Here is a 21,642-nt window from a genome sequence, read left to right as displayed (position 1 = left end):
AAGTTGTCCAGGCAAACCGGGGTCCAGTCAGTCCAGCCCTTGGAAGCTATCCGGCGGGGGCTCTGCTGATCGACGCCCGAGTTCAGAAAGCGCTCCGGGAGCGTTAACGGAAAAGGCCGGGGACCGTCGGTTAAGCCGTTCCAGGGCTGGCTCCCAGCCTCGGCATCATCCCCGCCTTCGACTGCCCGTTGGCCGGGCAAGCTCGGCAGGGGCCGGGGCGGCCTTCTCCAGCCACAGGAGCCTGGCCGGGGCAGGGGACACAGGCGCGCCCTCCCTCCTTCCCTTCCTCCGTCCGTCGGTCCCTCCCCGTCGCCCGCTCAGCCTCGCTGCATCCCGCGGCGGCGGCGGCGGAGAAACGGGGCGGGGGGGGGGCGGAGAGGAGGAGACGGGGAAGCCGCGGCGCAGGCGCTGTACGCGGCTCTATTGTCTGGGCTCTGGGAGCCCTCGGGAAGCCCGGCTGGGGGACGGCCGGGGACGCGCCAGCACCAGCCCAGCCTGCCCGGCGCCCTTAAGAGCCCCGACGGGCGGACGGAGCGAGCCTCCCTCCTGCTTGGCCCCCGGACACCGCTCGCCCGTCTGTCCTGCGCTCGCATGCGGAGTGGGGCTCGGGGAGCCTCGCTCTTCTTCCTCCTCCTCCTCCGCCGCCGCCTTCCGTAGGGCGGGACCCCCCAGCCGCCCCCGCCGTGGATGAGCCCGGGAGGCGCGGCGGGCCGCCCGTTGGGGCGAGGCAGCGGCGGCGGCCGCTGCTGCTGCACGGAGAGGCGGAGACCGGGAGCGGGGCCGGCAGCGCCGCTGCTGCCCGCCGCACGATGCCCGGCGCCGCCGGGGGTGGCTTGAGCGCCTAGTGGCCCCGGCGGCTCCCTGGCTGCCATGGGGGGCAAGCAGAGCACGGCGGGCGCCACGGCCGCGGGGCGCTCGCGAGGAGGAGGCGGCGGCGGCGGCGGAGGAGGAGGCCCCGTGGCCGGAGACGACAGCGCGGGGCCGCCGCCCGGGGGAGGCGCCCCGCACTTCGGACACTACCGCGGCGCGGGCGGCGGAGGAAGCGGAGGAAGCGGAGGAGGAGGAGGAGGAAGCGGCGGCGGGAGCTCGGCGATGGGGCTGCGCAGCCGCTCCGTCAGCTCCGTGGCCGGCGTGGGCGTGGGGATGGGCGGCGTGGAGCCGGCCGGCGCCGGCAGCGTCCCCTTCGGCCTGTACGCAGCGGCGGCGGCGGCGGCCAGCACCACCACCACCTCCACCTCCACCACGAGCAGCAGCGCGGCTTCGGCAGCGGCGGCGTCTTCGGGCGACTCGGAGCGGGGTCCAGGCGGCGGGTCGGGCGCGGACTCCGCCCCTTACGGCCATGGCAACGGTTACCAGGAGACGGGAGGAGGCGGTCACCACAGAGACGGGATGCTGTACCTGGGCTCCAGGGCCTCGCTGGCCGATGCACTACCTCTGCACCTCGGACCCCGGTGGTTCAGTTCACACAGCGGTGAGTGGACGGACTCCAGAGGGGGTGACCTGGCCAGGCGCTCTGGGGAGATGCGGCTTCTAGAGGCCTAAAGTCCAGTCCCGGTGCTGGGTTCGAATCAGGAGCCAAAGGCCAGCAGGCCGGGTGGGGAACAAATAGCCCTTGAGCAGTCTTGGGATGTGGGGAAAGGATGGGCTGGACCCATTGACTGAGGTCAGCTTTACTGATCGCCAGCGGTTGAGTTAGCTGGTGGTTGTATAAAGTGCCGATGTGTGGATTTTATGTAAATTGCAATATAGTATTTTCTACCTATGTACAATTTTAATCGACTATAGTCCATATAGATTGGAGCTAAAAAATATAAAACACATGAACTGTGAGTTTGACGGAGTGGTTTCCACCACTGCTCTTGTTGCCGTTTTGCACTTCAGTCTAGTCGTGTGCCAGCTGTGTGTCTTGGATGTTTTGGTTTTTTTGGTCTATGACTGCAAATAGCCCTTGAAATCTCAGAAGGCAGAACGGTAAACCTGCTGGTCAAGGTGTAGTAGTGTTGGGGGTTAAAAGGCCCTCGCGGCTTCCTTCACACGTGCCCTGTTACTCTGGGTCAGGCTTCTGTGCGTGCAGGATAAAGTTGGGTTAAGCCAACCTCTTACGTGTTCAGGACGGTGTTGTGCGTGTCCAAAAATGGGTAAATACAGTAACCGATTACAGTTTGTTGAGCTGACAATTCTATGCTGTAAGTAACAGGTCCTTGAGGTGTTCAGAGATTTTATTATAAAAACCATGTGCTGGGAATTAGTTGACTTCGTTGATCTTCTCTTTCCTACTTAGCAAGGGAGGAAGTGCTTACTCTAGCAAGCATCCTGAGCTCTGGATTTGGACTAAGCCTGACACAACTTTGCTCTTCATATATGGCCTGGGTAGCGTTTTTGCCTTGTTTGTTTCTGTGGTACATGAAACCAGGGGGCTTGTGCCACTCTTCAGAGAATATTGTGCTCTTGAAGCGACATTCTGGCTAGGTTTGAACTACAGGCCAGGCTAAAATGTGGCAGTGGGGTGATACGTTGTGTGTATCTAGATATGTACCATATGGGAATGTAGGCAGTTGGAGTAAACGCCATCTAAAATATTAGCCAAACAGATCCCTTGTCTTCCCAGACGAGGTTAGCTGGGGACAGAGTAAGAAGGGGGTAAGAATGGAGGGTGGACAAAAACTTTGCCAGCTGCTTGTAAATACCTGGAGTAATTTGATTAGTTAGTTCACGCCCTGGAGCCTCCCAGGACTTATTTTCTTCTTTTAATTTTGCTTTAGCTGTTGATTTTAGATCAAAGGTAGGCAATTAATTTCCCCAGATGGCCACATCAGAAACTGGGACTGTTGTGGAATGCCAAACCAATAAGGCTGTGAAGGTACATAGATATGCACACACGTAGGTAAATTGGGGGAAACATAGTTACCTTCAAAATAATAGCAATCCATGTATCCCAAAGGTGCTTTTTCAGGAGGCAACTGGACTTTCTTTTTTTTTATTTTGAAGATGTTTCGCTTCTCATCCAAGAGGCTTCTTCAGCTCTTGACAGGATAGTGGGGAATGGAAGAATTTCCTCCACGTACTTCAACGACCCTCTAAAAGGATGCAAATGACCAGCTGTCTGCAAGGAATATAAATCCTTCCATTACCCGCTATCCTGTTAGAGCAGAAGAAGCTTCTTGGATGAGAAGTGAAACGTCTTCAAAAGAAAAAACAAGCAAATCCAGTTGCCTCCTGAAAAAGCACCTTTGGGACAACCGTGACCTGGATGACTGAGAATCTCTACAGACTTTTAGCAATCCATGTGGGCTGGACAGAGGCAGCCGAAGGTCTGGATGTGGCCCAGAGGCCGTAAAATGCCAAGGTTTGGTTTAGATGCATCTAAAAGCATCACTATAAGGCTCTCCTACCACCATGGCTCCTTTCTTTTTCCTTTTAGTACAGGGGTGAGAAACCAGGTCCAGTCTCAAGATTTCTGCATTGTAGTTCCCTAGATTCTTACCATTGGCCAAAATCATAATAGAACAGCTTTCAAAGGCACTACGTCCCTGCTACTATTAAAACCAGAAAGATAACACGAAAGTATATTTCCCATTACTCAGTAACTTGGGGGTGTCATTCTCTCTGATTTGGTCTCCTTCCAGACAGGTGAACTTCAACTTTCAGAATTCTCATTTGTGGTCCTACAGTGGAATTCTGGGAGTTGAAGTCCACATATCTTACAATTGAGAAAGGCTAAATTGAGTTGGTGTAAAAGAATGTCAAATTAGGCAGGGTGGATTTGATTTAAATCGAGTTGATTTAAATCACAATTTAAATCATGATTTAAATCACTAGTAAAAAGGCTTGATTTAAATCAACTCGATTTAAATCATAATTTTTAAAGAGCAACTGTCATCTCTGCTACTCCTTTGGCCCTCTGTTGACTCACCGATAGTCCCAGTGTTGCAGAATATACAGCCTCATGCTACATAACTAAGCTCCATTTCATGCTGAATAAACTAAATTATTTATGTATCTTAAATAGAAAACTATCTTACGATAGATTTTTACCCCAAAAGTTTTTTATTAAAATAAATTCAATAAAAATAAAAAAAATCCGATTTAAATAAAAAAAATCCGATTTTTTTGATTTTTTTAAAAAAATCATTGATTTTTATCCACCCTGGAATTAGGTAAGATTGGGTCTCCTAGATCCCATGGAAAGCATTATGAGTTTTAGGAAGTCTTGTTTTTTTGTTCTGGTGAGAGAATGAAAAAGGTTAATACTGTGGAACATCACATTGGCTTACCGAAAGTATACTCGTTTCTGAGGGGGGGAAATGGAGGGATTTTCCCAGCAAACTCATTAGGAGGAAGTTAACAGAAAAAAATATTTCAGACAGAGAATGGGATACGTTTTTTTAGCTTAGGCCTCTGGTAGTCAGTTCCCGAAATTGACTTTGGGGATGCCCCCAGGAGCATGCCTGGAAATGCTGCCAAGAATCTCCATTGGTTGGGTTGCAGGGAAAAAGTATGCTCAAATTAAGCAGTATCCCCAAGCAAAGCAATTTATAACTTAGTTTTGGCAGGAAGTAGAGGAAATAATGTTCTTTTTGCCAGCCAATTGTGCTTCCTTTATCTGTCCAACAGTTCCTTAATTGATTAACTTTTCAATTACACTGGATTATATCAGCAAATGTGAGATACTGTAGCTCATTTTCCCTCAAACTTATTTCCTGCTCTGTTCAGTTCAAGTATGAAGGTTTTGTTTTGCTTCCAGTTCTGTGACTTACAAGAATTGCATTGGCTGCCCCAAGTTAGAGGTGTGAAATTGCTCTGCCGTTGAATTGTTTGCACTCTCCGGTAGGGACTTCTGTATTTTGGTTTTGCTCAGCTTTCCTTTTTATTTAAATGGAGTAGACGTCTTGTGTGCATATTTGTGTGTGTTCTGTGTTCATGTGTATGAGTGTATTGTGTGGATAGGGTGTTCCATGCCAGTTATATTCAATTTAGCTTTGAAGATTCAGTGCATTAAAGTGAGCTATCACATCAAACTAATGCAAGCCAGTAGATATAAAAGCCTTCTGCAGAGATGCAAAATCTTTTTTGTCCAATTCACTAGGACAGGAGTCTGCAACCTTAAATACTCAAAGAGCCATTTGGATTCGTTTCCCACAGAAAAGAAAACACCGGGAGCCACAAAACCAGAGTGGGTGTGGCCAACTCGATGTCACTCACTTCCACCAGTCACATGTCCCTCTAGCTATGCCTACCCAGCCGGTCATTAGGGCAGAGAACCAGTTGTTAAAAAACACTGGGAATCACAAAACCCTTTTGACATGTTTCTCTCTGCCCTCCCTTCTTCTCTCCCCCCCTCTCTCTGTATCTCTCTGTCTCTGCCCTGGCCGCTTCTCCATCCCCTGCTGTAGCCCTTACCTTCTCAGGCCAGGCTAGGGGTGACTGGGAGGGGAGGGCGAGGGGCAGGGCCAGCCAGTGGTGGGATCACCTGACAGGGAGCCACAGCAGAGGCCCCAAAGAGCCGCATGTGGCTCCAGAGCCGCAGGTTGCTGACCTCTGCATTAGGACTTCCATCTTAACTCAAGTCATAAGTCTACACCGACAGACCAATCTGGATGTTTACATTTTTAACAGTTCTAATTCAGTTGATTGCATTTTCAGATCAATTTTATAAAACATTTTGGATGGATTTGTATGAACCAGGGTGGATAAAAATCAATGATTTTTTAAAATTTTTTTTAAAAAATCAGATTTTTTTTATTTAAATCAGATTTTTTTTATTTAAATCGGATTTTTTTGATTTTTATCGAATTTATTTTAATAAAAAACGTTTGGGGTAAAAATCTATCGTAAGATAGTTTTCTATTTAAGATACATAAATAATTTAGTTTATTCAGCATGAAATGGAGCTTAGTTATGTAGCATGAGGCTATGTATTCTGCAACACTGGGACTCTCGGTGAGTCAACAGTGGGTCAAAGGAGTAGCAGAGATGACAGTTGCTCTTTAAAAATTATGATTTAAATTGAGTTGATTTAAATCAAGCCTTTTTACTAGTGATTTAAATCATGATTTAAATTGTGATTTAAATCAACTCGATTTAAATCAAATCCACCCTGGTATGAACAAATCCAGTTAGCAATTCTTCAAGCCTTCTTGACTTCAGTTTTACCTCTACCATGCTAAAGAGCTGTTTTGTCTTCTGGAATTTTGAATGGTGTTCCAGCTGCTTCTCATGCCTAGTTTGTGTTTCACTTACTCCCACCTACATAGGAGCTGCATTGCTACCATAACTTTGACTCAGAATGATGATTGATGCATTTTGAGGCTAATGTTCTTCAAACTAACCTCCAAGGGTAAATCCCTGTATGTTTTGCAAAATCATTGGTTACTGATGTGGTGCCTTCGTCCCTTGACACTGTGGTGGTGACTCTGGTAGCACTAATTAAAAATCCATGTCTTTGGTGTCCAGATAATTAGGTTAATCGTGCAATTAATACATTCCATCAGCCTCCATTTCTCTGAACAGCTGGAGGTTTGCCTGCTTGGCACACGCTCCCTGTGTCGAAGCCCTCTAGATGTCTTCTTCGGGAGAGGACTTATTTTTCTCCAAGGGGAAGTGAAAAAGGCCCTGAAGGTCACAGCACAAGTGATCAGAACTCCTTCATAATAATGCTTGTCTAGCACTCTGGCACAGGCCCTTATCTGTAGGTTCTTAAAGAATAAGGCAGTGGGGAAAAAAAGGTTTCACTTTGCAATTAAACAGCAAGCAAAATAGTATATGGCCTTTGGCCAGGTTAGCCTCCATGAATCTGGTTATGAGCTCCCCTGAGGTTGGTTTGCTAAATTCCTTCCTTCTCTCGAAGCTGAGATGAGATCCTCCTGACCAGACTGATTTTAAGATACAGTCAAGATCACAGCCCCATTGGTTGCCTCATGGGCAGGGTGGATAAAAATCAATGATTTTTTAAAAAAATCAAAAAAATCGGATTTTTTTTATTTAAATCGGATTTTTTTGATTTAAATCAGATTTTTTTTATTTTTATTGAATTTATTTTAATAAAAAACTTTTGGGGTAAAAATCTATTGTAAGATAGTTTTCTATTTAAGATACATAAATAATTTAGTTTATTCAGCATAAAATGGAGCTTAGTTATGTAGCACGAGGCTGTATATTCTGCAACACTGGGACTATCGGTGAGTCAACAGTGGGTCAAAGGAGTAGCAGAGATGACAGTTGCTCTTTAAAAATTATGATTTAAATCGAGTTGATTTAAATCAAGCCTTTTTACTAGTGATTTAAATCATGATTTAAATCAACCCGATTTAAATCAAATCCACCCTGCTCCTGGGTTTGGCTTGAGAACTTTTAAAGTCCAGGCTTGGACAAAAAGGGATTCGTGTATTTACTTGCTCAGATATTTGTTTTCCTTTTTTTTAGCTGCTTAAGGTTGGTGGTATGGCGACCACCTCAAGAACACACTCCGTTCTTGCCAATAAAAGTAGCCTGCGAATTCATATCTAGCAGCCTACGCATACCTAATCTTAGTCTTTTGGGGCCAGAGGGAAAGAAAACCCAAATTCTGCTAAGCTTCCACAGAAATCTCTTACTCACTTGAACTCTGGCAGGTTGCTATTTATAAGCCTGCCCAAAGTGTCTCCCAAAGGTTTGGTGTTATTACTAAGGCGGAAGTTGAGACAGGTGTGATTTCAGCCTGTTTTTAGTGAGGTTGGCTGCGCAGAACCTCCCAGCTGCTCTGTCTTCTTGGTCTGGGTTGCAACCTTCAGGTTGGAGAAGACCACTTCTCACATTATTTATTTGTTGAATTTATTGCCTGCCGAGGAGCTACTCCGGGGAGCTTACAATAATAAAAAGGAATAAAATGAAAGGAGTGTAAACAGAACCGAAGTAAAATAATAGGCCAACAAAATAAACAATGACAAAGAAAGACAATGAGAATAATACATCTATATCGGTGAAATGTAAAATTTGTTACTACTGGTTCTGTGGCTTAGTGGTGGCTTAGTGGTGGTGGGGTAATGTGACTGGGTGGGCGTGGCCAACTTTTTTTAAAAAAACTTTTCAAAGCATTTTTTCTAATGCTTTGAAAAGCCTCTGCTGATCAGGCAACTCAGCTGGGATCGTCAGAGAGGCTTTTTAAAAAAATACCTCTCTGACGATCCCAGCTGAGTTGCCTGATCGGCAGAGGCTTTTTTAAAAAATCAGGCAACTCAGCATTTTTTTAACCACCTCTTCGGCCAATAGGTTGCAGAAAAAAATGCTTTGAAAAGCCTCTGATGATCCCAGCTGAGCCGCGCGATCATCAGAGGCTTTTTTTTTTTTAAAGCATTTTTTTGTCGGAAGAGGTTGTAGAAAAAATTCTTTTAAAAGTAAAAAAAAAAAAGCCTCTGATGATTGTGCGGCTCAGCTGGGCATGGAGAGGGGGGCACAGGGATTTTTGCTACCGGTTCTCCAAACCACCCGCCGCCATCGCTACCGGATCGGGCGATCCGGTCTGAACTGGGAGCATTTCACCCCTGATCTGTATGATAACCAAAGATGGGCCGGTGGAGAGCAGCGTGCAAGGCGGGGTGGAGGTGGGGGTGGGGGGTGGAGTCTCCAATCAGTCTAGCAGTCACCTCCAGCAGGTAAGTCCCCCATTTGGTCCCCAGGCCACCAGTAAAGCCAGGTCTTCAGGTTCTTGTGGACACAAGGGGTCTCTTTCCTTTCTGAGCTTGCTTGTTTTCTTGCATATTTTTTTGTGGATATGACACATGCGCTTCTCTGGCCCAGCATTCGGTGCTCTTACACAACAGCCCCTTGACATTTGAGGGTTTCAGGAACCCCTTGCTGGGAATTCTTGAGCAGTCCCTCCAGCTGTGCCAACATCTTTTCCTGGGAGCCAAAGACCTTTTTCTCCCAAGTCTCCCAGCGTTGATGAGAAATAAGCAACAATAAGGAAATAGTCATTTTTCTGTTTCTTTTTTTATTCCTCCAAAGTGTCTCAGTAGGTGGGACTTGTGAGTGTGGGTGTTCTTTTCTTTTCTTTTCTTTTGCTTTTTCAGGGTGTCATAAGGTACAAGGCTTGTTTTTTTTTTAAAAAGACCGTCTCTACAAACATCTGCCATATTGAGCCGATGCATTCAAAGCCAACAATTTTCTGTGCTTGTTGGTTAAATTGGAAACAGCCTTTGGTAAGGAGAAGGCATTTCCTCGAGGTTCCAAGTCTTTGTTTACGTATTTTGTCAGCCGCTTGGGGAGATGGGTGGCCATATAAATGCGATTAAATAAATAAAATCAAACTTTGAGTGCAGAACCAGAGGAGAAAATGTGCTCCTGGTATTTCCTACTGGATGGTAGCACCTGGCTGACCTTCTGAACTTAGGAGTTAAATATAGCTCCCGGCCTGGTTGTAAATAGATAAGAAAATAGCCCTTAGACTTACATGCCTCTTTATAGTTCTTTACGGAAAATAAGAACATTTGGGTGGGAGATGGGATGGAGCGATAGGCTGGATGGGGAAGTCAAAACACCAAACCTAGAAAAAGGGAACAGCAAAGCACTTCCATGCCATTGCTAGGAATCTAGCAGTGATGTGTCCATGCAGCCATTAGGAGTTAAATTCAGTTCGAGACAAATGTTATCTTAATTATGTAAGCCTTGCAAATTTGGGTAACCAGGATCACATTGATGGTACTAACTCAGCTGCCTGGGAATTAGAAGAGTGAAGTTGGTTGTAGTTTTCACCTACCATATAGAACCCTAACGCCAAAAGGGATCTACCAACTCTATCATCACTTGATCAACTGCACAGCCAACCAGCAACGGCACCGACCCTCAACCAACCCAGGCAACCTCCCCCAACCAGCACTTCACCTCCCAATGACCCTCACCTTACATTACCTACCCATTACAAGACCCTCACCTGACATGACCCAAACCTGACCCATTACAAGGACCCATCACAAGTGTCATCACATCACACCTGATGTGACTCTCACCTGATGTGACCTTCCCATCACAAGACCTAATACACTTTTCCCTATGAGGTGGATTGTGTTGAGAGAGAAGGACTGGCCAATAGTCACCCAGTCAGTTTTCATGCCTAAGGTGAGACTAAAATTCACTGTCTCCTGGATTCTAGCCTGGTGCTTTCTCTACTAAGCCAAACTCACTCTAGTGATGGTGGACCTGTCTGATTGGAGAAAAGGCGACATCTAGGCTTATTGGTATGATATGCTATGATCATGATTTCTCACTTACAGCTTTTATGTACAATGAGAGCTTATGCACTGAAGACAAATTCCTTGTGTGTCCAATCACACTTAGCCAATAAAGAATTCTATTCTTCATTCCAATTATTCTATTCTATTCTATTCTATTCTATTCTATTCTATTCTATTCTATTCTATTCTATTCTATTCTACTCTACTCTACTCTACTCTACTCTACTCTACTCTACTCTACTCTACTCTACTCTACTCTACTCTACTCTACTCTACTCTACTCTACGACTGGAAATCCCTTAAAGACTTTTTATGTATGAAGGCAAACGTTTTTTTTTACATAAAACAAATACATGAATATATGGTTTTGATGACTAGATAAGCTAGATTATAGAAAGAAAAAAATCACAACGTAACTCTCTAGAGAAAGAGGTAAATCTACAATTGTCCTTAGAACTACGGTAAAGACGTTCAGAAGCCACTTCATTATGTTTTGTTCTTTTCTATTTTTATTTTACCTTCTTTTCAGCTTTCTCTTTTATTTTCTTTTTTTCCATCTTTATTTTAATTTGCATTATATTTTATCCTTGTTTCTTTCAACTCTCAATTAAAATCACATTGCAAAAAGAAAACACTACCAGCATACGCAGTGGCTAAAGGGGCATTTGAGGCCATGGAAAAACTCTGCCTTATTGTTGAAAAGTGCCATTGTTTATGCAAAGACAGACAGGCAAATTCAGAGAGTGGCCTGTGAAAGCAGCTAGGTTGGCACTGAGGCAGCCAACGGTGATGAGCTCATTTGGCAGCCTCACAGGGACTGTTGGAAGAAAAGCAGACATAACCTTGTTCAATATGGAAAGAGAAGAGTTGGTTGTAAAGGCAAAATCCTAAATAGCATTAACAGAGGGATTCAATCAAGATCAAGGGAGATACTACTACCACTTTATAAAGCCTTAGTAAGACCACACCTAGAGTACTGCATCCAGTTTTGGTCACCCCAGTAAAAAAAAGATGTTGAGACTCTAGAAAGAGTGCAGAGAAGAGCAACCATGATGATTCGGGGACTGGAGGCTAAAACATACAATGAACAGTTGCTGGAACTGCATAGCTGGCTGGAGAATTCTGGGAGTTGAAGTCCACAAGTCTTAAAGCTGCCAAGTTTGAAGACCTCTGGTGTGGCCTCTCCTACTTGAGCAGGCGGATGGACTAGGAGACCTCCAAGGTCCCTTCCAGCTCTATTCTGATTCTAAAATCCCAGGAAGGATTAGAGCTGGCAAATTAGGCTTGAATTAGGTGTACGCCTGGTGTAATTATGCCTTTTCTTCTTTTGAGAAGCGGCATATTTGTTGCGCTGGGTAACTGGTGCCACCCAACAGGAGGGGGCCAGGCGCTCGGCATGGGTGAGCTGCAGGAAACCGCAGGTGTATGTATGGTTTAAGGCTTCCTCCTGGAGAGGAAGTGGGCAAACTGCCAGAGATGGTTTACCTGTTCGTTCCAGCTTGTGAGATGCAAGTTGGGCGTTTCTCAGAGGTGCTTTTAATTCTGCAAATCTTTCTCACTGTTTTCCTTTTGAAATGTCTTTGAAATCCACACTCCTCCTCCATTTGGGTGGGTAGGCTTCATGTGGGGTTCACGGTAGAGAAGAAAAATGGCATCTATCAAAAAAAAAGCATGTCATTTTGGACAGACTTCTTTTTCCTTTCTTTGCAATTTTCATAAATATCTGTTTATTCTAGCACTTCAGGGTTGTTTGTGACTCCTGAAAACTTTGGGTGTAACTGCCCGTGACTTTCCAGCAAGCTGCCAAATTGTGGCTTTAATGCAGCAGAACTGAGAATAATTTTATGCTCTATTTCAGTGTTTCTCAACCGTAGCCACATGAAGCTGTGCAGACTTCAACTCCCAGAATTCCCCAACCAGCATTACATGTTACATATTACATATAGTAAAGTTTTGGTGTTCGCCCGGAGCCCACCTACTCTTTTGGGCCTCTTGAGGGTTAAGATAACACATCACAAAGTCATTTTGCTCATCTTCCTTCATGCTTGACCCATGCAGAGCTTTATTTTGGATTAAAACGTCACCTCTGCTGCGATGAATCCAGATGAAATCTGAACCCCAGGGAAATATATTTGAAACTCTGAAGACAATGACAGTTTGACCTGCTGAACAACATATTGAAAATCTTAAAGTATTGTACAGGAAGTAGTCCTCGACTTACAACAGTTCATTTAGCAACCGCTTGAAGTCACAACGGTGCTGGAAAAAGGGACCCATGACCATTTGTCACACATGATCGTTGCAGCATCCCTGTGGTCACGTGATTAAAATTCAGATGCTTGGCAACTGTCTCACATTTATGACGGATCCCCTTTTATGACCTTCTGACAGGCAGAGTCAATGGGGAAGCCAGATTCGCTTAACAACCGTGTTACTAGTTCAACAACTTGCAGTGATTCACTTAATAAATGTGGCAAGAAAAGCCGTAAAATAAAGCAGAACTCAGTTGATAAATTTCTCACTTAGCAACATAAACTTTGGGCTTGCTTGTGGTCATAAGTCGAGGACCACCTGTATCTTGGTTGGCTCGTAACAAACACCCCAATTTCAAAGGGGTTGGGAAATCCTGTTTTGTAAATTCGGAAAATTCTCTGTGCCTTTTTCCACCTTGGTTCCTATGGAGTCTGATTTGGGTGCCTGGCTATTTTTCCCAAAGGAAGTAGAATAAAAGGGTGAATTTGATCACTGTTGAACATGATTTGGTGCGTTGAGTAAGGGGATTTCATTGTCTAGCAAGATGTTCAGGAAGCTCAATTTCTACCCACCAATAAACAAGAATTTGGGGGCTGATGGAGACTTCATTTTTGGAGAAGATCACATAATTATTCCCCGGGGTTCCGAAACTCCTTATCTGGCCTGCATTATTTCCATTTGTTCAAAAGATTTTATCTGTGTGTTTTAGGGTAGAACACAAAACCGTACGAATTTAGGCACAGGTATGACAAGAGATACACAGTGTGCAAACTGCACTTTCGGGTAAGAGAAACCTGATAGTTTAGTTTAGTGGAATAATTAGAACAGTTGCAGAGGCTCACCATTGCACAGGTAGTTCTCAACTTACAACAATCCATTTAGTGACCGTTCAAGTTACAACAGCACTGAAAAAAGTGATTGATGATTGTTTTTTTTTATTTCAGTCAATCAAACTTAACTTTAAATGCATTGTAAGCCGCCTTGAGTCTTCGGAGAAAGGCGGCATACAAGTTGAACAAACAAACAAACAAACAAACAAATAAATAAACAACTGTTCCAGCATCCCCACGGTCTTCCACGTGATGGAAGTTCAGATGCTTGGCAATGTCATGTGATTCCCTTCTGAGATAAGCAAGATTCACTTAACAACTGTTAAGCAAGAAAGGTTGCAAAATGGGGCAGAAACTCACTTAAACAAATGTTTCACTTAGCCACATATATTTTGGGCTCAATTACGGTTGTAAGTCAAGGACTGCCTGTATAGGCGGGGTTCCCCAAGGTGCTTCAGTGCGTTATTTACAAGCCTTGTGTTTCCATTTGCTAAACCGAGTCACCTTGGTGAGCTTAGCAATGTAGTCTGTTGTGCAGACACAGCCTGTTTGATTAGTGCACTTTATGGTCCAAATCCACCTAGAGAGACAAGCCGGGATTTGTAGATAAGGCAATGGGCTCGCCTTTCCTCATTCCAAACCCGGTTTCACCATCTCAACTAAACGGCAAAGGGGAAGGGTGTTTGTTCATTTATTAAGCTGAAAAGGTCACCCAACTGCATAAGACTCTGAAACATCATGTGACGTCCATGGAAAGTTATTCCCCAAACAGATAAAATCCTATCAGGCCTCAGTACCTGCCCAACCCCTAGGCTGGGGGAAAATACAGGTAGTCCTCAAGTTAAAATGATCTTGAATATGAGCCAGCCGTGTGCAGCAGCAGCCTAAAATAGCTAACACGATCCTGGGTTGTATAAATAGAGGTATAGAATCAAGATCACGTGAAGTATTAGTACCGCTTTAGAAAACCCTAGTAAGACCACACCTGGAATACTGCAACCAATTTTGGTCACCATACATACTACAAAAAGGATGTTGAGACTTTGGAAAAAGTTCAGAGAAGAGCAACTAAGATGATCAAAGGCCCCTGGAGACTAAAATATAAGAACGGCTGCAGGATTTGGGTTTGGCTAGTCTAAAGAAAAGAAGAATTAGGGACAACATGATAGCAGTATTTCAGTATTTGAGGGGCTGCCACAAAGAAGGGGGGGTGTCAAATTATTCTACAAAGCACCAGAAGGCAAGAGGTTGGAAACTAATCAAGGAGAGAAGCAACCTAGAACTGGGGAGAAACTTCCTAACAGTGAGGATAATTAACCAGTGGAACAGCTTGCCACCAGAAATTGTGGGTGCTCCATCACTGGAGGTTTTTAAGAAGAGACTAGACAGTCACTTGTCTGAGATGGTATAGGTTCTCCTGCTTGAACAGAGGGCTGGACTAGAAGACCTCCAAGGTTCTGTTCTGTTCCGTTCCGTTCCGTTCCATTCCATTCCATTCCATTCCATTCCATTCCATTCCATTCTAATTCTAATTCTAATTCTAATTCTAATTCTAATTCTATTCTACAACATTTAGTGACCATTCAAAGTTACAACGGGACTGAAAAAAATGATTTATGACCATTTTTCATACTTACGACCGCCTAAGTAGCTCTTTCCAATGCTGAAATATCAAAAGAGCAAACTTGTCCTTGACAAGTTTGTTTCTTTAATGTTTTACCAAAACATCCAACACAAAATTGGAACAAAGGCTGAGAAAAAGCAAAAACAACAACAACAACAAAACCCTACATAAAAAGAAAAAAATGACAAGAAGGAAGGCAAAGTGTGGATCTGTTTAGACATTTATTAAAGCACTCGTCTACAAAAAGGAATATGTCATGTATCCATCAAATATTAAACAATATTTAAAAGTTTCTAAATTAAAGAGAATACTCCTTTATTCTCCTGAGATGTCAGGACATCTGTGCCAACGAAAAATCTATTGGGTCATTTTTTTTGCAGAGTGGATAAAATTGCCTTTTCATAACCAGATAAATTACACAATTTCACTCTTTAAAATATTGGGAGTAGTTCTACTTTTCCAATTTCTCCAAATTATTCTCTCAGCAATAATCCCACACCCAGAATAATCACATATTCCTCAGAAATAATCAGATTCCAAAGTTGGGAATCTAATTTAGCATAACATTCATATCTAAAAGATTTATATTTCTTTAAACGTTTACAGATTGCCCTTAAATGACACCTTGATGGGTAATGTTGAAAATTTACACAGGTAGTCTTTAATGTACAGCCACAATTTAAGCAAAGACTGTTATTAAGTGAGTTTCACCCCATTTTACAACCTTTCTCGCTACAGTTGTTAACAGAATGAATAAAATAGAATTTTTATTGGCCAAGTGTGATTGGACACACAAGGAATTTGTTTTTGGTGCATACGCTCTCAGTGTACATAAAAGAGGAGATACATTCATCAAGAATCATAAGGTACAACACTTAATGATAGTCATAGGGTACAAATAAGTGAATCAGTGTAGTTGTTACACGTTTGTTAAGTGTGTTTCACTTAAGTGAAACAAAATTGGGCAATAAAATGTCATACAATGGAGCAAAACTCACTTAACAAATGTTTCACCTAGCAACAGAACTTTTGGGCTCCATTGTGATTGTAAAACAACAACTACCTATCTTTCACATGATTTTCCATCTGGGAGACAAGTAGACTTTGGAGAGTGGTGCACTGACTTAGAAGTGGAGCTCTCGCCTCACAATCAGGAGACTGTGAGTTCGATCCCAGGTAGAGACAGATCTCTCTCTCTCTCTCTGGGCACACTGAGAATATATCTTCTGAACAAAACTCCTCATTGGTGACAAGAAGGGCATCCGGCCATTAAAACACTCTGCTATCTCCATTCAGTTGCCAAGACTCCATCCCGCAAGGGATTATGGGGCCGTTAAATGAAATGAGACAAGCAGACTTTGGCCGGGATCCTACATGACATACCTCAGATTGCATCCCGTTTCACAATACCAGAAGGCTTAAAGATAACATTCTTTAAATTGGGGGCAGATCCAGCCTCAGATCGGAGGTGATGGTTGGTGATTGCTCAGTTGCATCTTTTCAGAACTGAAGATCACCAGCTCATCACATCTTTCAAGGGAGGAGATGACGGACTCCAAAACAAACAGACAAGAAAAAAACAACAACCCTATTATCTGCTGTGTGGCAATCCCGCAGCTCCCTTTGTTTCTCACCAGAGCCTTCAAGGTGTTCTTGATTGGTTCCTTACAAAAAGACCTTGGAGTCTTGACGGGACTTTTCGGTTTTTCTCAAACCGGATCTTCCAAGCCAAAAGCACACCTGGTTTTGCTCCTCTCCATTTTTGTTCTCCAGGCAGCGAGATTTCATTTTAATCGTTGCTGTGAGCCGCTGTAGGAGCAAAGCACCTGAGAGCCTCCTGGGTTGTTCCCAACACAGTCTGGATTTTTGTTTTGGGTTGGGTTGCCTTGGTTGGTTGAGATTGGGAAGAATTAGGTGCAAGATATACTCTTTAAATTCTGTGCGGACTTGCATTTTTTCTGGCTCGAGGAAGGGTGAAACACCTCGCCATTAACTGCCCCAGAATTCAGTGGTGCTCCAGAGCCCATAAAAACCTGTCCACAGTGGGGGTTCAAACCTGGACTTTGTGCCATCTTCCTTAACTTGCATCCTCCAGATATACAGAGGCCAGAGGTCCCAAATCCTTCAGCTGGTCCAGGGAGCTCCTGGCTCAATTTATTTGAAGGGTGCCAAACTGGGTGAAGCTGATTTAAGCCTGGGAAGATGGTGGTCAGGGATCCAGGAATGCCGTACTCTGGATTAATTTCTGTATTTTGTGTATGTGTGTCAATGCAAGATGGAAGAGGCAAGGTGGTTGTTACCACAGTTCCTGGGACCAGTGTAGGGAAGGCTGGATGTTGGTGATAAGAGGTGTTCTCCCTTTGTATCATACCACCGTAGGTTGAAGCAGAAACGGGGTGGGGATTGGGAGAGAAATCTGTGTGTTTAGTTTTCCACACTGAAGAAAATCGTGTATCTACTGGCATCACGCAGCTGATCCCAGCTATTTTAGAGGTGTGAGTTTCTGTGCGTACACGGGCAGGCTCCCATATGTCCTGGTGTCTATCCGAATGTGCAAGAGACAGAGAAACCAGGATTTAGACTTAGAATAACTTTATGGTCACTTTGAATGTACACCAATCGGCATACATTAAAATGAAATTTTGTTACATGCAGCTCTCAAAGGGTCACCACCACCTCTAATATACACTACATGAACATGGCAAAATAAATAAATATATACCATGTTTTCCCCAAAATAAGACCCTGTCTTATATTTTTTTGAACCCCGAAATAAGTGCTTGGCTTTATTTTTGGGGAGGTCTTATTATTTTGGGGTTCATGGAGCAAGACGGGGCTCATCTTACCTGATTTCCAGCTCTGTCTCCCTAACCCTACCCAGAGGAAATGGCAGGGGGAGCGGCTGTGCATGTATTTAAATATTTTCGGGGAGGGCTTATTTTCAAAGGGGGCTTATTTTCAGAGGGGGCTTATTTTAGCGCATGCGCTCAAAAGCCCGATTGGGCTTATTATCAGGGGAGGTCTTATTTTCAGGGAAACAGGGTACATACATACATACATACATACATACATACATACATACGAGAAAGTGAACTCAGAAGGCCTCCTGTCTGCCAGCCTCAACTTCCCCAACTCATTTTTAAAGATTTGAAACACACCCAAGCATCAGCATGAAGCTAACTCTTCTCCATCTCTTCCAACCTGTTGATATTCGCCCAGAAGTGCAAGTTGTTGTTAGTTGTGAAGTCGTGTCTGACCCATCGCGACCCCATGGACAATGTTCCTCCAGGCCTTCCTGTCCTCTACCATCTCCCGGAATCCATTTAAGCTCACGCCGACTGCTTCAGTGACTCCATCCAGCCACTTCGTTCTCTGTCGTCCCCTTCTTCTCCTTTTGCCCTCAATCGTTCCCAGCATTAGGCTCTTCTCCAGGGAGTCCTTCCTTCGCATCAGGTGGGCAAAGTATCTGAGTTTCCTCTTCAGGACTTGGCCCTCTAAAGAGCAGTCAGGGTTTAAGAGGTGAATAGAGACTGATTGGTGGCACTTAAGGCAATCAGTTGGTTTGTGGGAACGTTTTAAAATACAGGTAGTCCTCGACTTACGATCACCTTTCAGCCCAAAATGCTGGGAGTTAAAGTCCACAAAGTTGCCAAGGTTGGAGTCCCCTGCTCTAGAGCAGTGCCCTGCCCCCCCCCCCAAAAAAACCTTTTATATACCAGAGATCGATTTTGGGAAAAACAATTTTTCCATGGACCAACAGCGATGGCAGGAGAAGGGAGGAGGGTTTCTTAGGCTACCTAGATCTCAAGTGTGTGCGGACGAAGCTTGGTTCACTTGCAAGGCCCAGTTCTTAACAGGCCGTGGACCAGTATTGGTCTACAGCCTGGGAGTTGGGCCCCCAATCTAGAGCATAACTGATCTTAGCTCCCTATGTCCAGGAAGTCGAAGGAGCCGGAGCATGCCTGTCCCCTTAAATAGTCTCCCAGTGCCGATCAAACTGGCTCATCCAGAAGTTGCTGAAAATCAAAACTGTTCTAGATAATACTCCCAAATTATCTAGGGAGCTTTTTTATTTTTTACCTTATTGTTGCTCCTTTCTGTTTGCTTTATCATGATTCACTTGGACTCTGGTTTATTTAGTTGGAGTCTAGTTTATTAACCCGAGGACAGGATAAGAGGCAATGGTTGGAAACAAATCAAGGAGAGAAGCAACCTAGAACTAAGGGGAAACTTCCTGGCAGTTAGAACAATTAATAAGTGGAACAACTTGCCTCCAGAAGTTGTAAATGTTCCAACACTGGAAGTTTTAAAGAAGATATTAGATAAACATTTGTCTGAAATGCTATAGGGTTTCCTGCCTAAGTAGGGGGTTGGATTAGAAGACCTCCAAGGTCCCTTCCAACTCTTCTCTTCTCTTCTCTTCTCTTCTCTTCTCTTCTCTTCTCTTCTCTTCTCTTCTCTTCTCTTCTCTTCTCTTCTCTTCTCTTCTCTTCTCTTCTCTTCTCTTCTCTCCTCTCCTCTTCTCTTCTCTTCTCTTCCCTTCCCTTCCCTTCCCTTCCCTTCCCTTCCCTTCCCTTCCCTTCCATTCTTTTAAATAGTTTACTCTAAAGACTTAACAAAATGTTTTCAAATTTCTGCATTATTTAAAGCTGTCATGTTGGTTGGAATGCAGTGGGACAGCAACTGAAGGAACATACAAACATGCACAAACATATACATACATACGTGCATACATACATACTTACAAATAGGGCAGAGTGGGATTCTGAAACAAATCCAAGGGACTGATGAGGTTTGCAATTCGGATATAAAGCATCCAGATGGAAATTTATTCTGTTGCATAAAGTGACTAGTACAGTGTTTTGCAACCTGGGCAAACTGAAGATGTGTGGACTTCAACTTCCAGAATTCCACAGCCATGTTTGTTGGCTGGGGAATTCTGGGAGTGAAGTCCACATAACTTCAAGTTGCCAAGGTTGAGAAATACTGGACTAGTAGGTGAAACAAGAAAAAACTCTTGGGGGTTCCAGTGGGTAGGGAGAACGGGAGGAAAGCTGCAGTTCAGAGTTATTTTGGCCAGCAAGTCTTAAACCTGGGTGGGCAAAATCTCATCGCACTTCATTACTTGTTTTCCTGGCCTGAGTGAAGAAGGCATTTTCCCTTCTTTTTCACCCCTGGCTAGAAATTCCGGGTGTGGCATTCCCAGTTCAGCTGCAGAAACACGTGGTGGGTGAAAACAGCCTGAGCAACCCTGCCCCAATGAGAGCTCCCATCTTCCAAGGGTGGAAAGGGGAAAATCCAGAATTAGAAATGATGTTTTCAAAGGACAAGTTTGGCTCGGTTGCCAGGTCCCCTGATTCTCTTCTGTTGGGACAAAAGGCATTGGAGAAGAGACCTTCCTCCTGAAAATAGGAGTTTGAAGCACAAGGGACACCTTCTCCCACTCCCCAAAAGATTAAATACCAGTGCAGTCTGGACAAAAGGGCAGCGCGTGGGTGGACTTCAAAAGGAACTTACGGCCTCTCGAAATTCAGGGGTGGGGATGGACGCCGAGAAGTTGGCAAACCTCAACAACCCCATCCATCCAGCTTGTGATTAATTCACTTGCTTGGGTGAACATTGTTCTGTTGTGATAGTGTGTTTGATGAGAAAGATCCTGCATCTCGGAGCTAAGGAGAAGGAGCTTGCAGGAAACCCATTTGTTTTGAAAATGCTGTCAGGCATAAGTAATTTTAAAATTAACTTTTGGTTGATAGAACTGACGAATCAACCTATCTGCTCCTCTTGGAAGCCCACATTCCTGGCACATCACACAGCCTATTCATGTATTACAGCAGGGGTCTCCAAACTTGGCAGCTTTAAGACTTGTGGACTTCAACTCCCAGAATTCTCCAGCCAGCTATGCTGGCTAGAGAATTCTGGGAGTTGAAGTCCACAAGTCTTAAAGCTGCCAAGTTTGAAGACCTCTGATGTAGGTTCTCCTGCTTGAGCTTCAACAACAGAGGATTGAGAATGTGAAATTATGTGCTCAAGAGCTCTCAAACAAACAAGCTGAAATCCTAGAGGGTCTTTTAGAAGACTTCACTTTCAGGGTGTGGAGCGGTTCATGGAAGACCTTCTCTAAACTGAATGTCCTTCTGAGGTGCTGATGCTGTGGATCAGAGGTCTTCAAACTTGGCAGCTTTAAGACTTGTGGACTTCAACTCCCAGAATTCTCCAGCCAGGAAAATTCTGGGAGTTGAAGTCCACAAGTCTTAAAGCTGCCAAGTTTGAAGACCTCTGTATTACAGATAGTCCACAACTTACCACAGTTCATTTAGTGACTGTTTGAACTTACAACGGCACTGAAGAAACCGTTGTTCACACTTATAACCATTGGAGCGTCCCCATGGCCACTTTATCAAAAATTGGACGCTTGGCAGTTGACTAATATTTATGACAGTTGTCGTTTTCTGGGGTCATGTGATCCCTTTTTGTGATCTTCTGACCAGCAATGGGGAACCAGATTCACAACAACTGTGCTGCTAACTTAACAATTGCAGTGATTCCCTTAACAACTATGCTGCCCCTTTCTTTCCCGGAGAGATTTGCCCGAAAGGTCGGGCAAATCTCACTTAACAAATCTCCCACTTAGCAACAGCGAAGTTGGGCTTAATTGAAGTCGAGGACTAAGTGTTGTAGGTTAAATGTTGACTTTTGGGGGCACTTGTTGACTAAAACAGTTTAA

At 44.3% G+C, this 21,642-nt stretch overlaps 1 protein-coding gene across 1 annotated transcript in view; it reads left to right on the top strand.

Annotated features, from left to right (window-relative positions):
• The first annotated feature begins 738 nt into the window (after window positions 1-738).
• ZNRF1 (zinc and ring finger 1) overlaps window positions 739-21,642 on the top strand; it is a 47,886-nt gene continuing 26,982 nt past the window's right edge. The window contains exon 1 of the mRNA XM_034425538.3: window positions 739-1,471. Within this exon, the coding sequence (XP_034281429.2) occupies window positions 871-1,471 (601 nt within the window). The 5' untranslated portion in view covers window positions 739-870. The remainder of the gene's footprint in view (window positions 1,472-21,642) is intronic.

This window comes from Pantherophis guttatus, chromosome 11 (genome assembly GCF_059756535.1).
Source record: "Pantherophis guttatus breed Tessera chromosome 11, ASM5975653v1, whole genome shotgun sequence".
Lineage (NCBI taxonomy): Eukaryota > Metazoa > Chordata > Lepidosauria > Squamata > Colubridae > Pantherophis > Pantherophis guttatus.
This window is presented reverse-complemented; position numbering and strand designations above follow the sequence as displayed.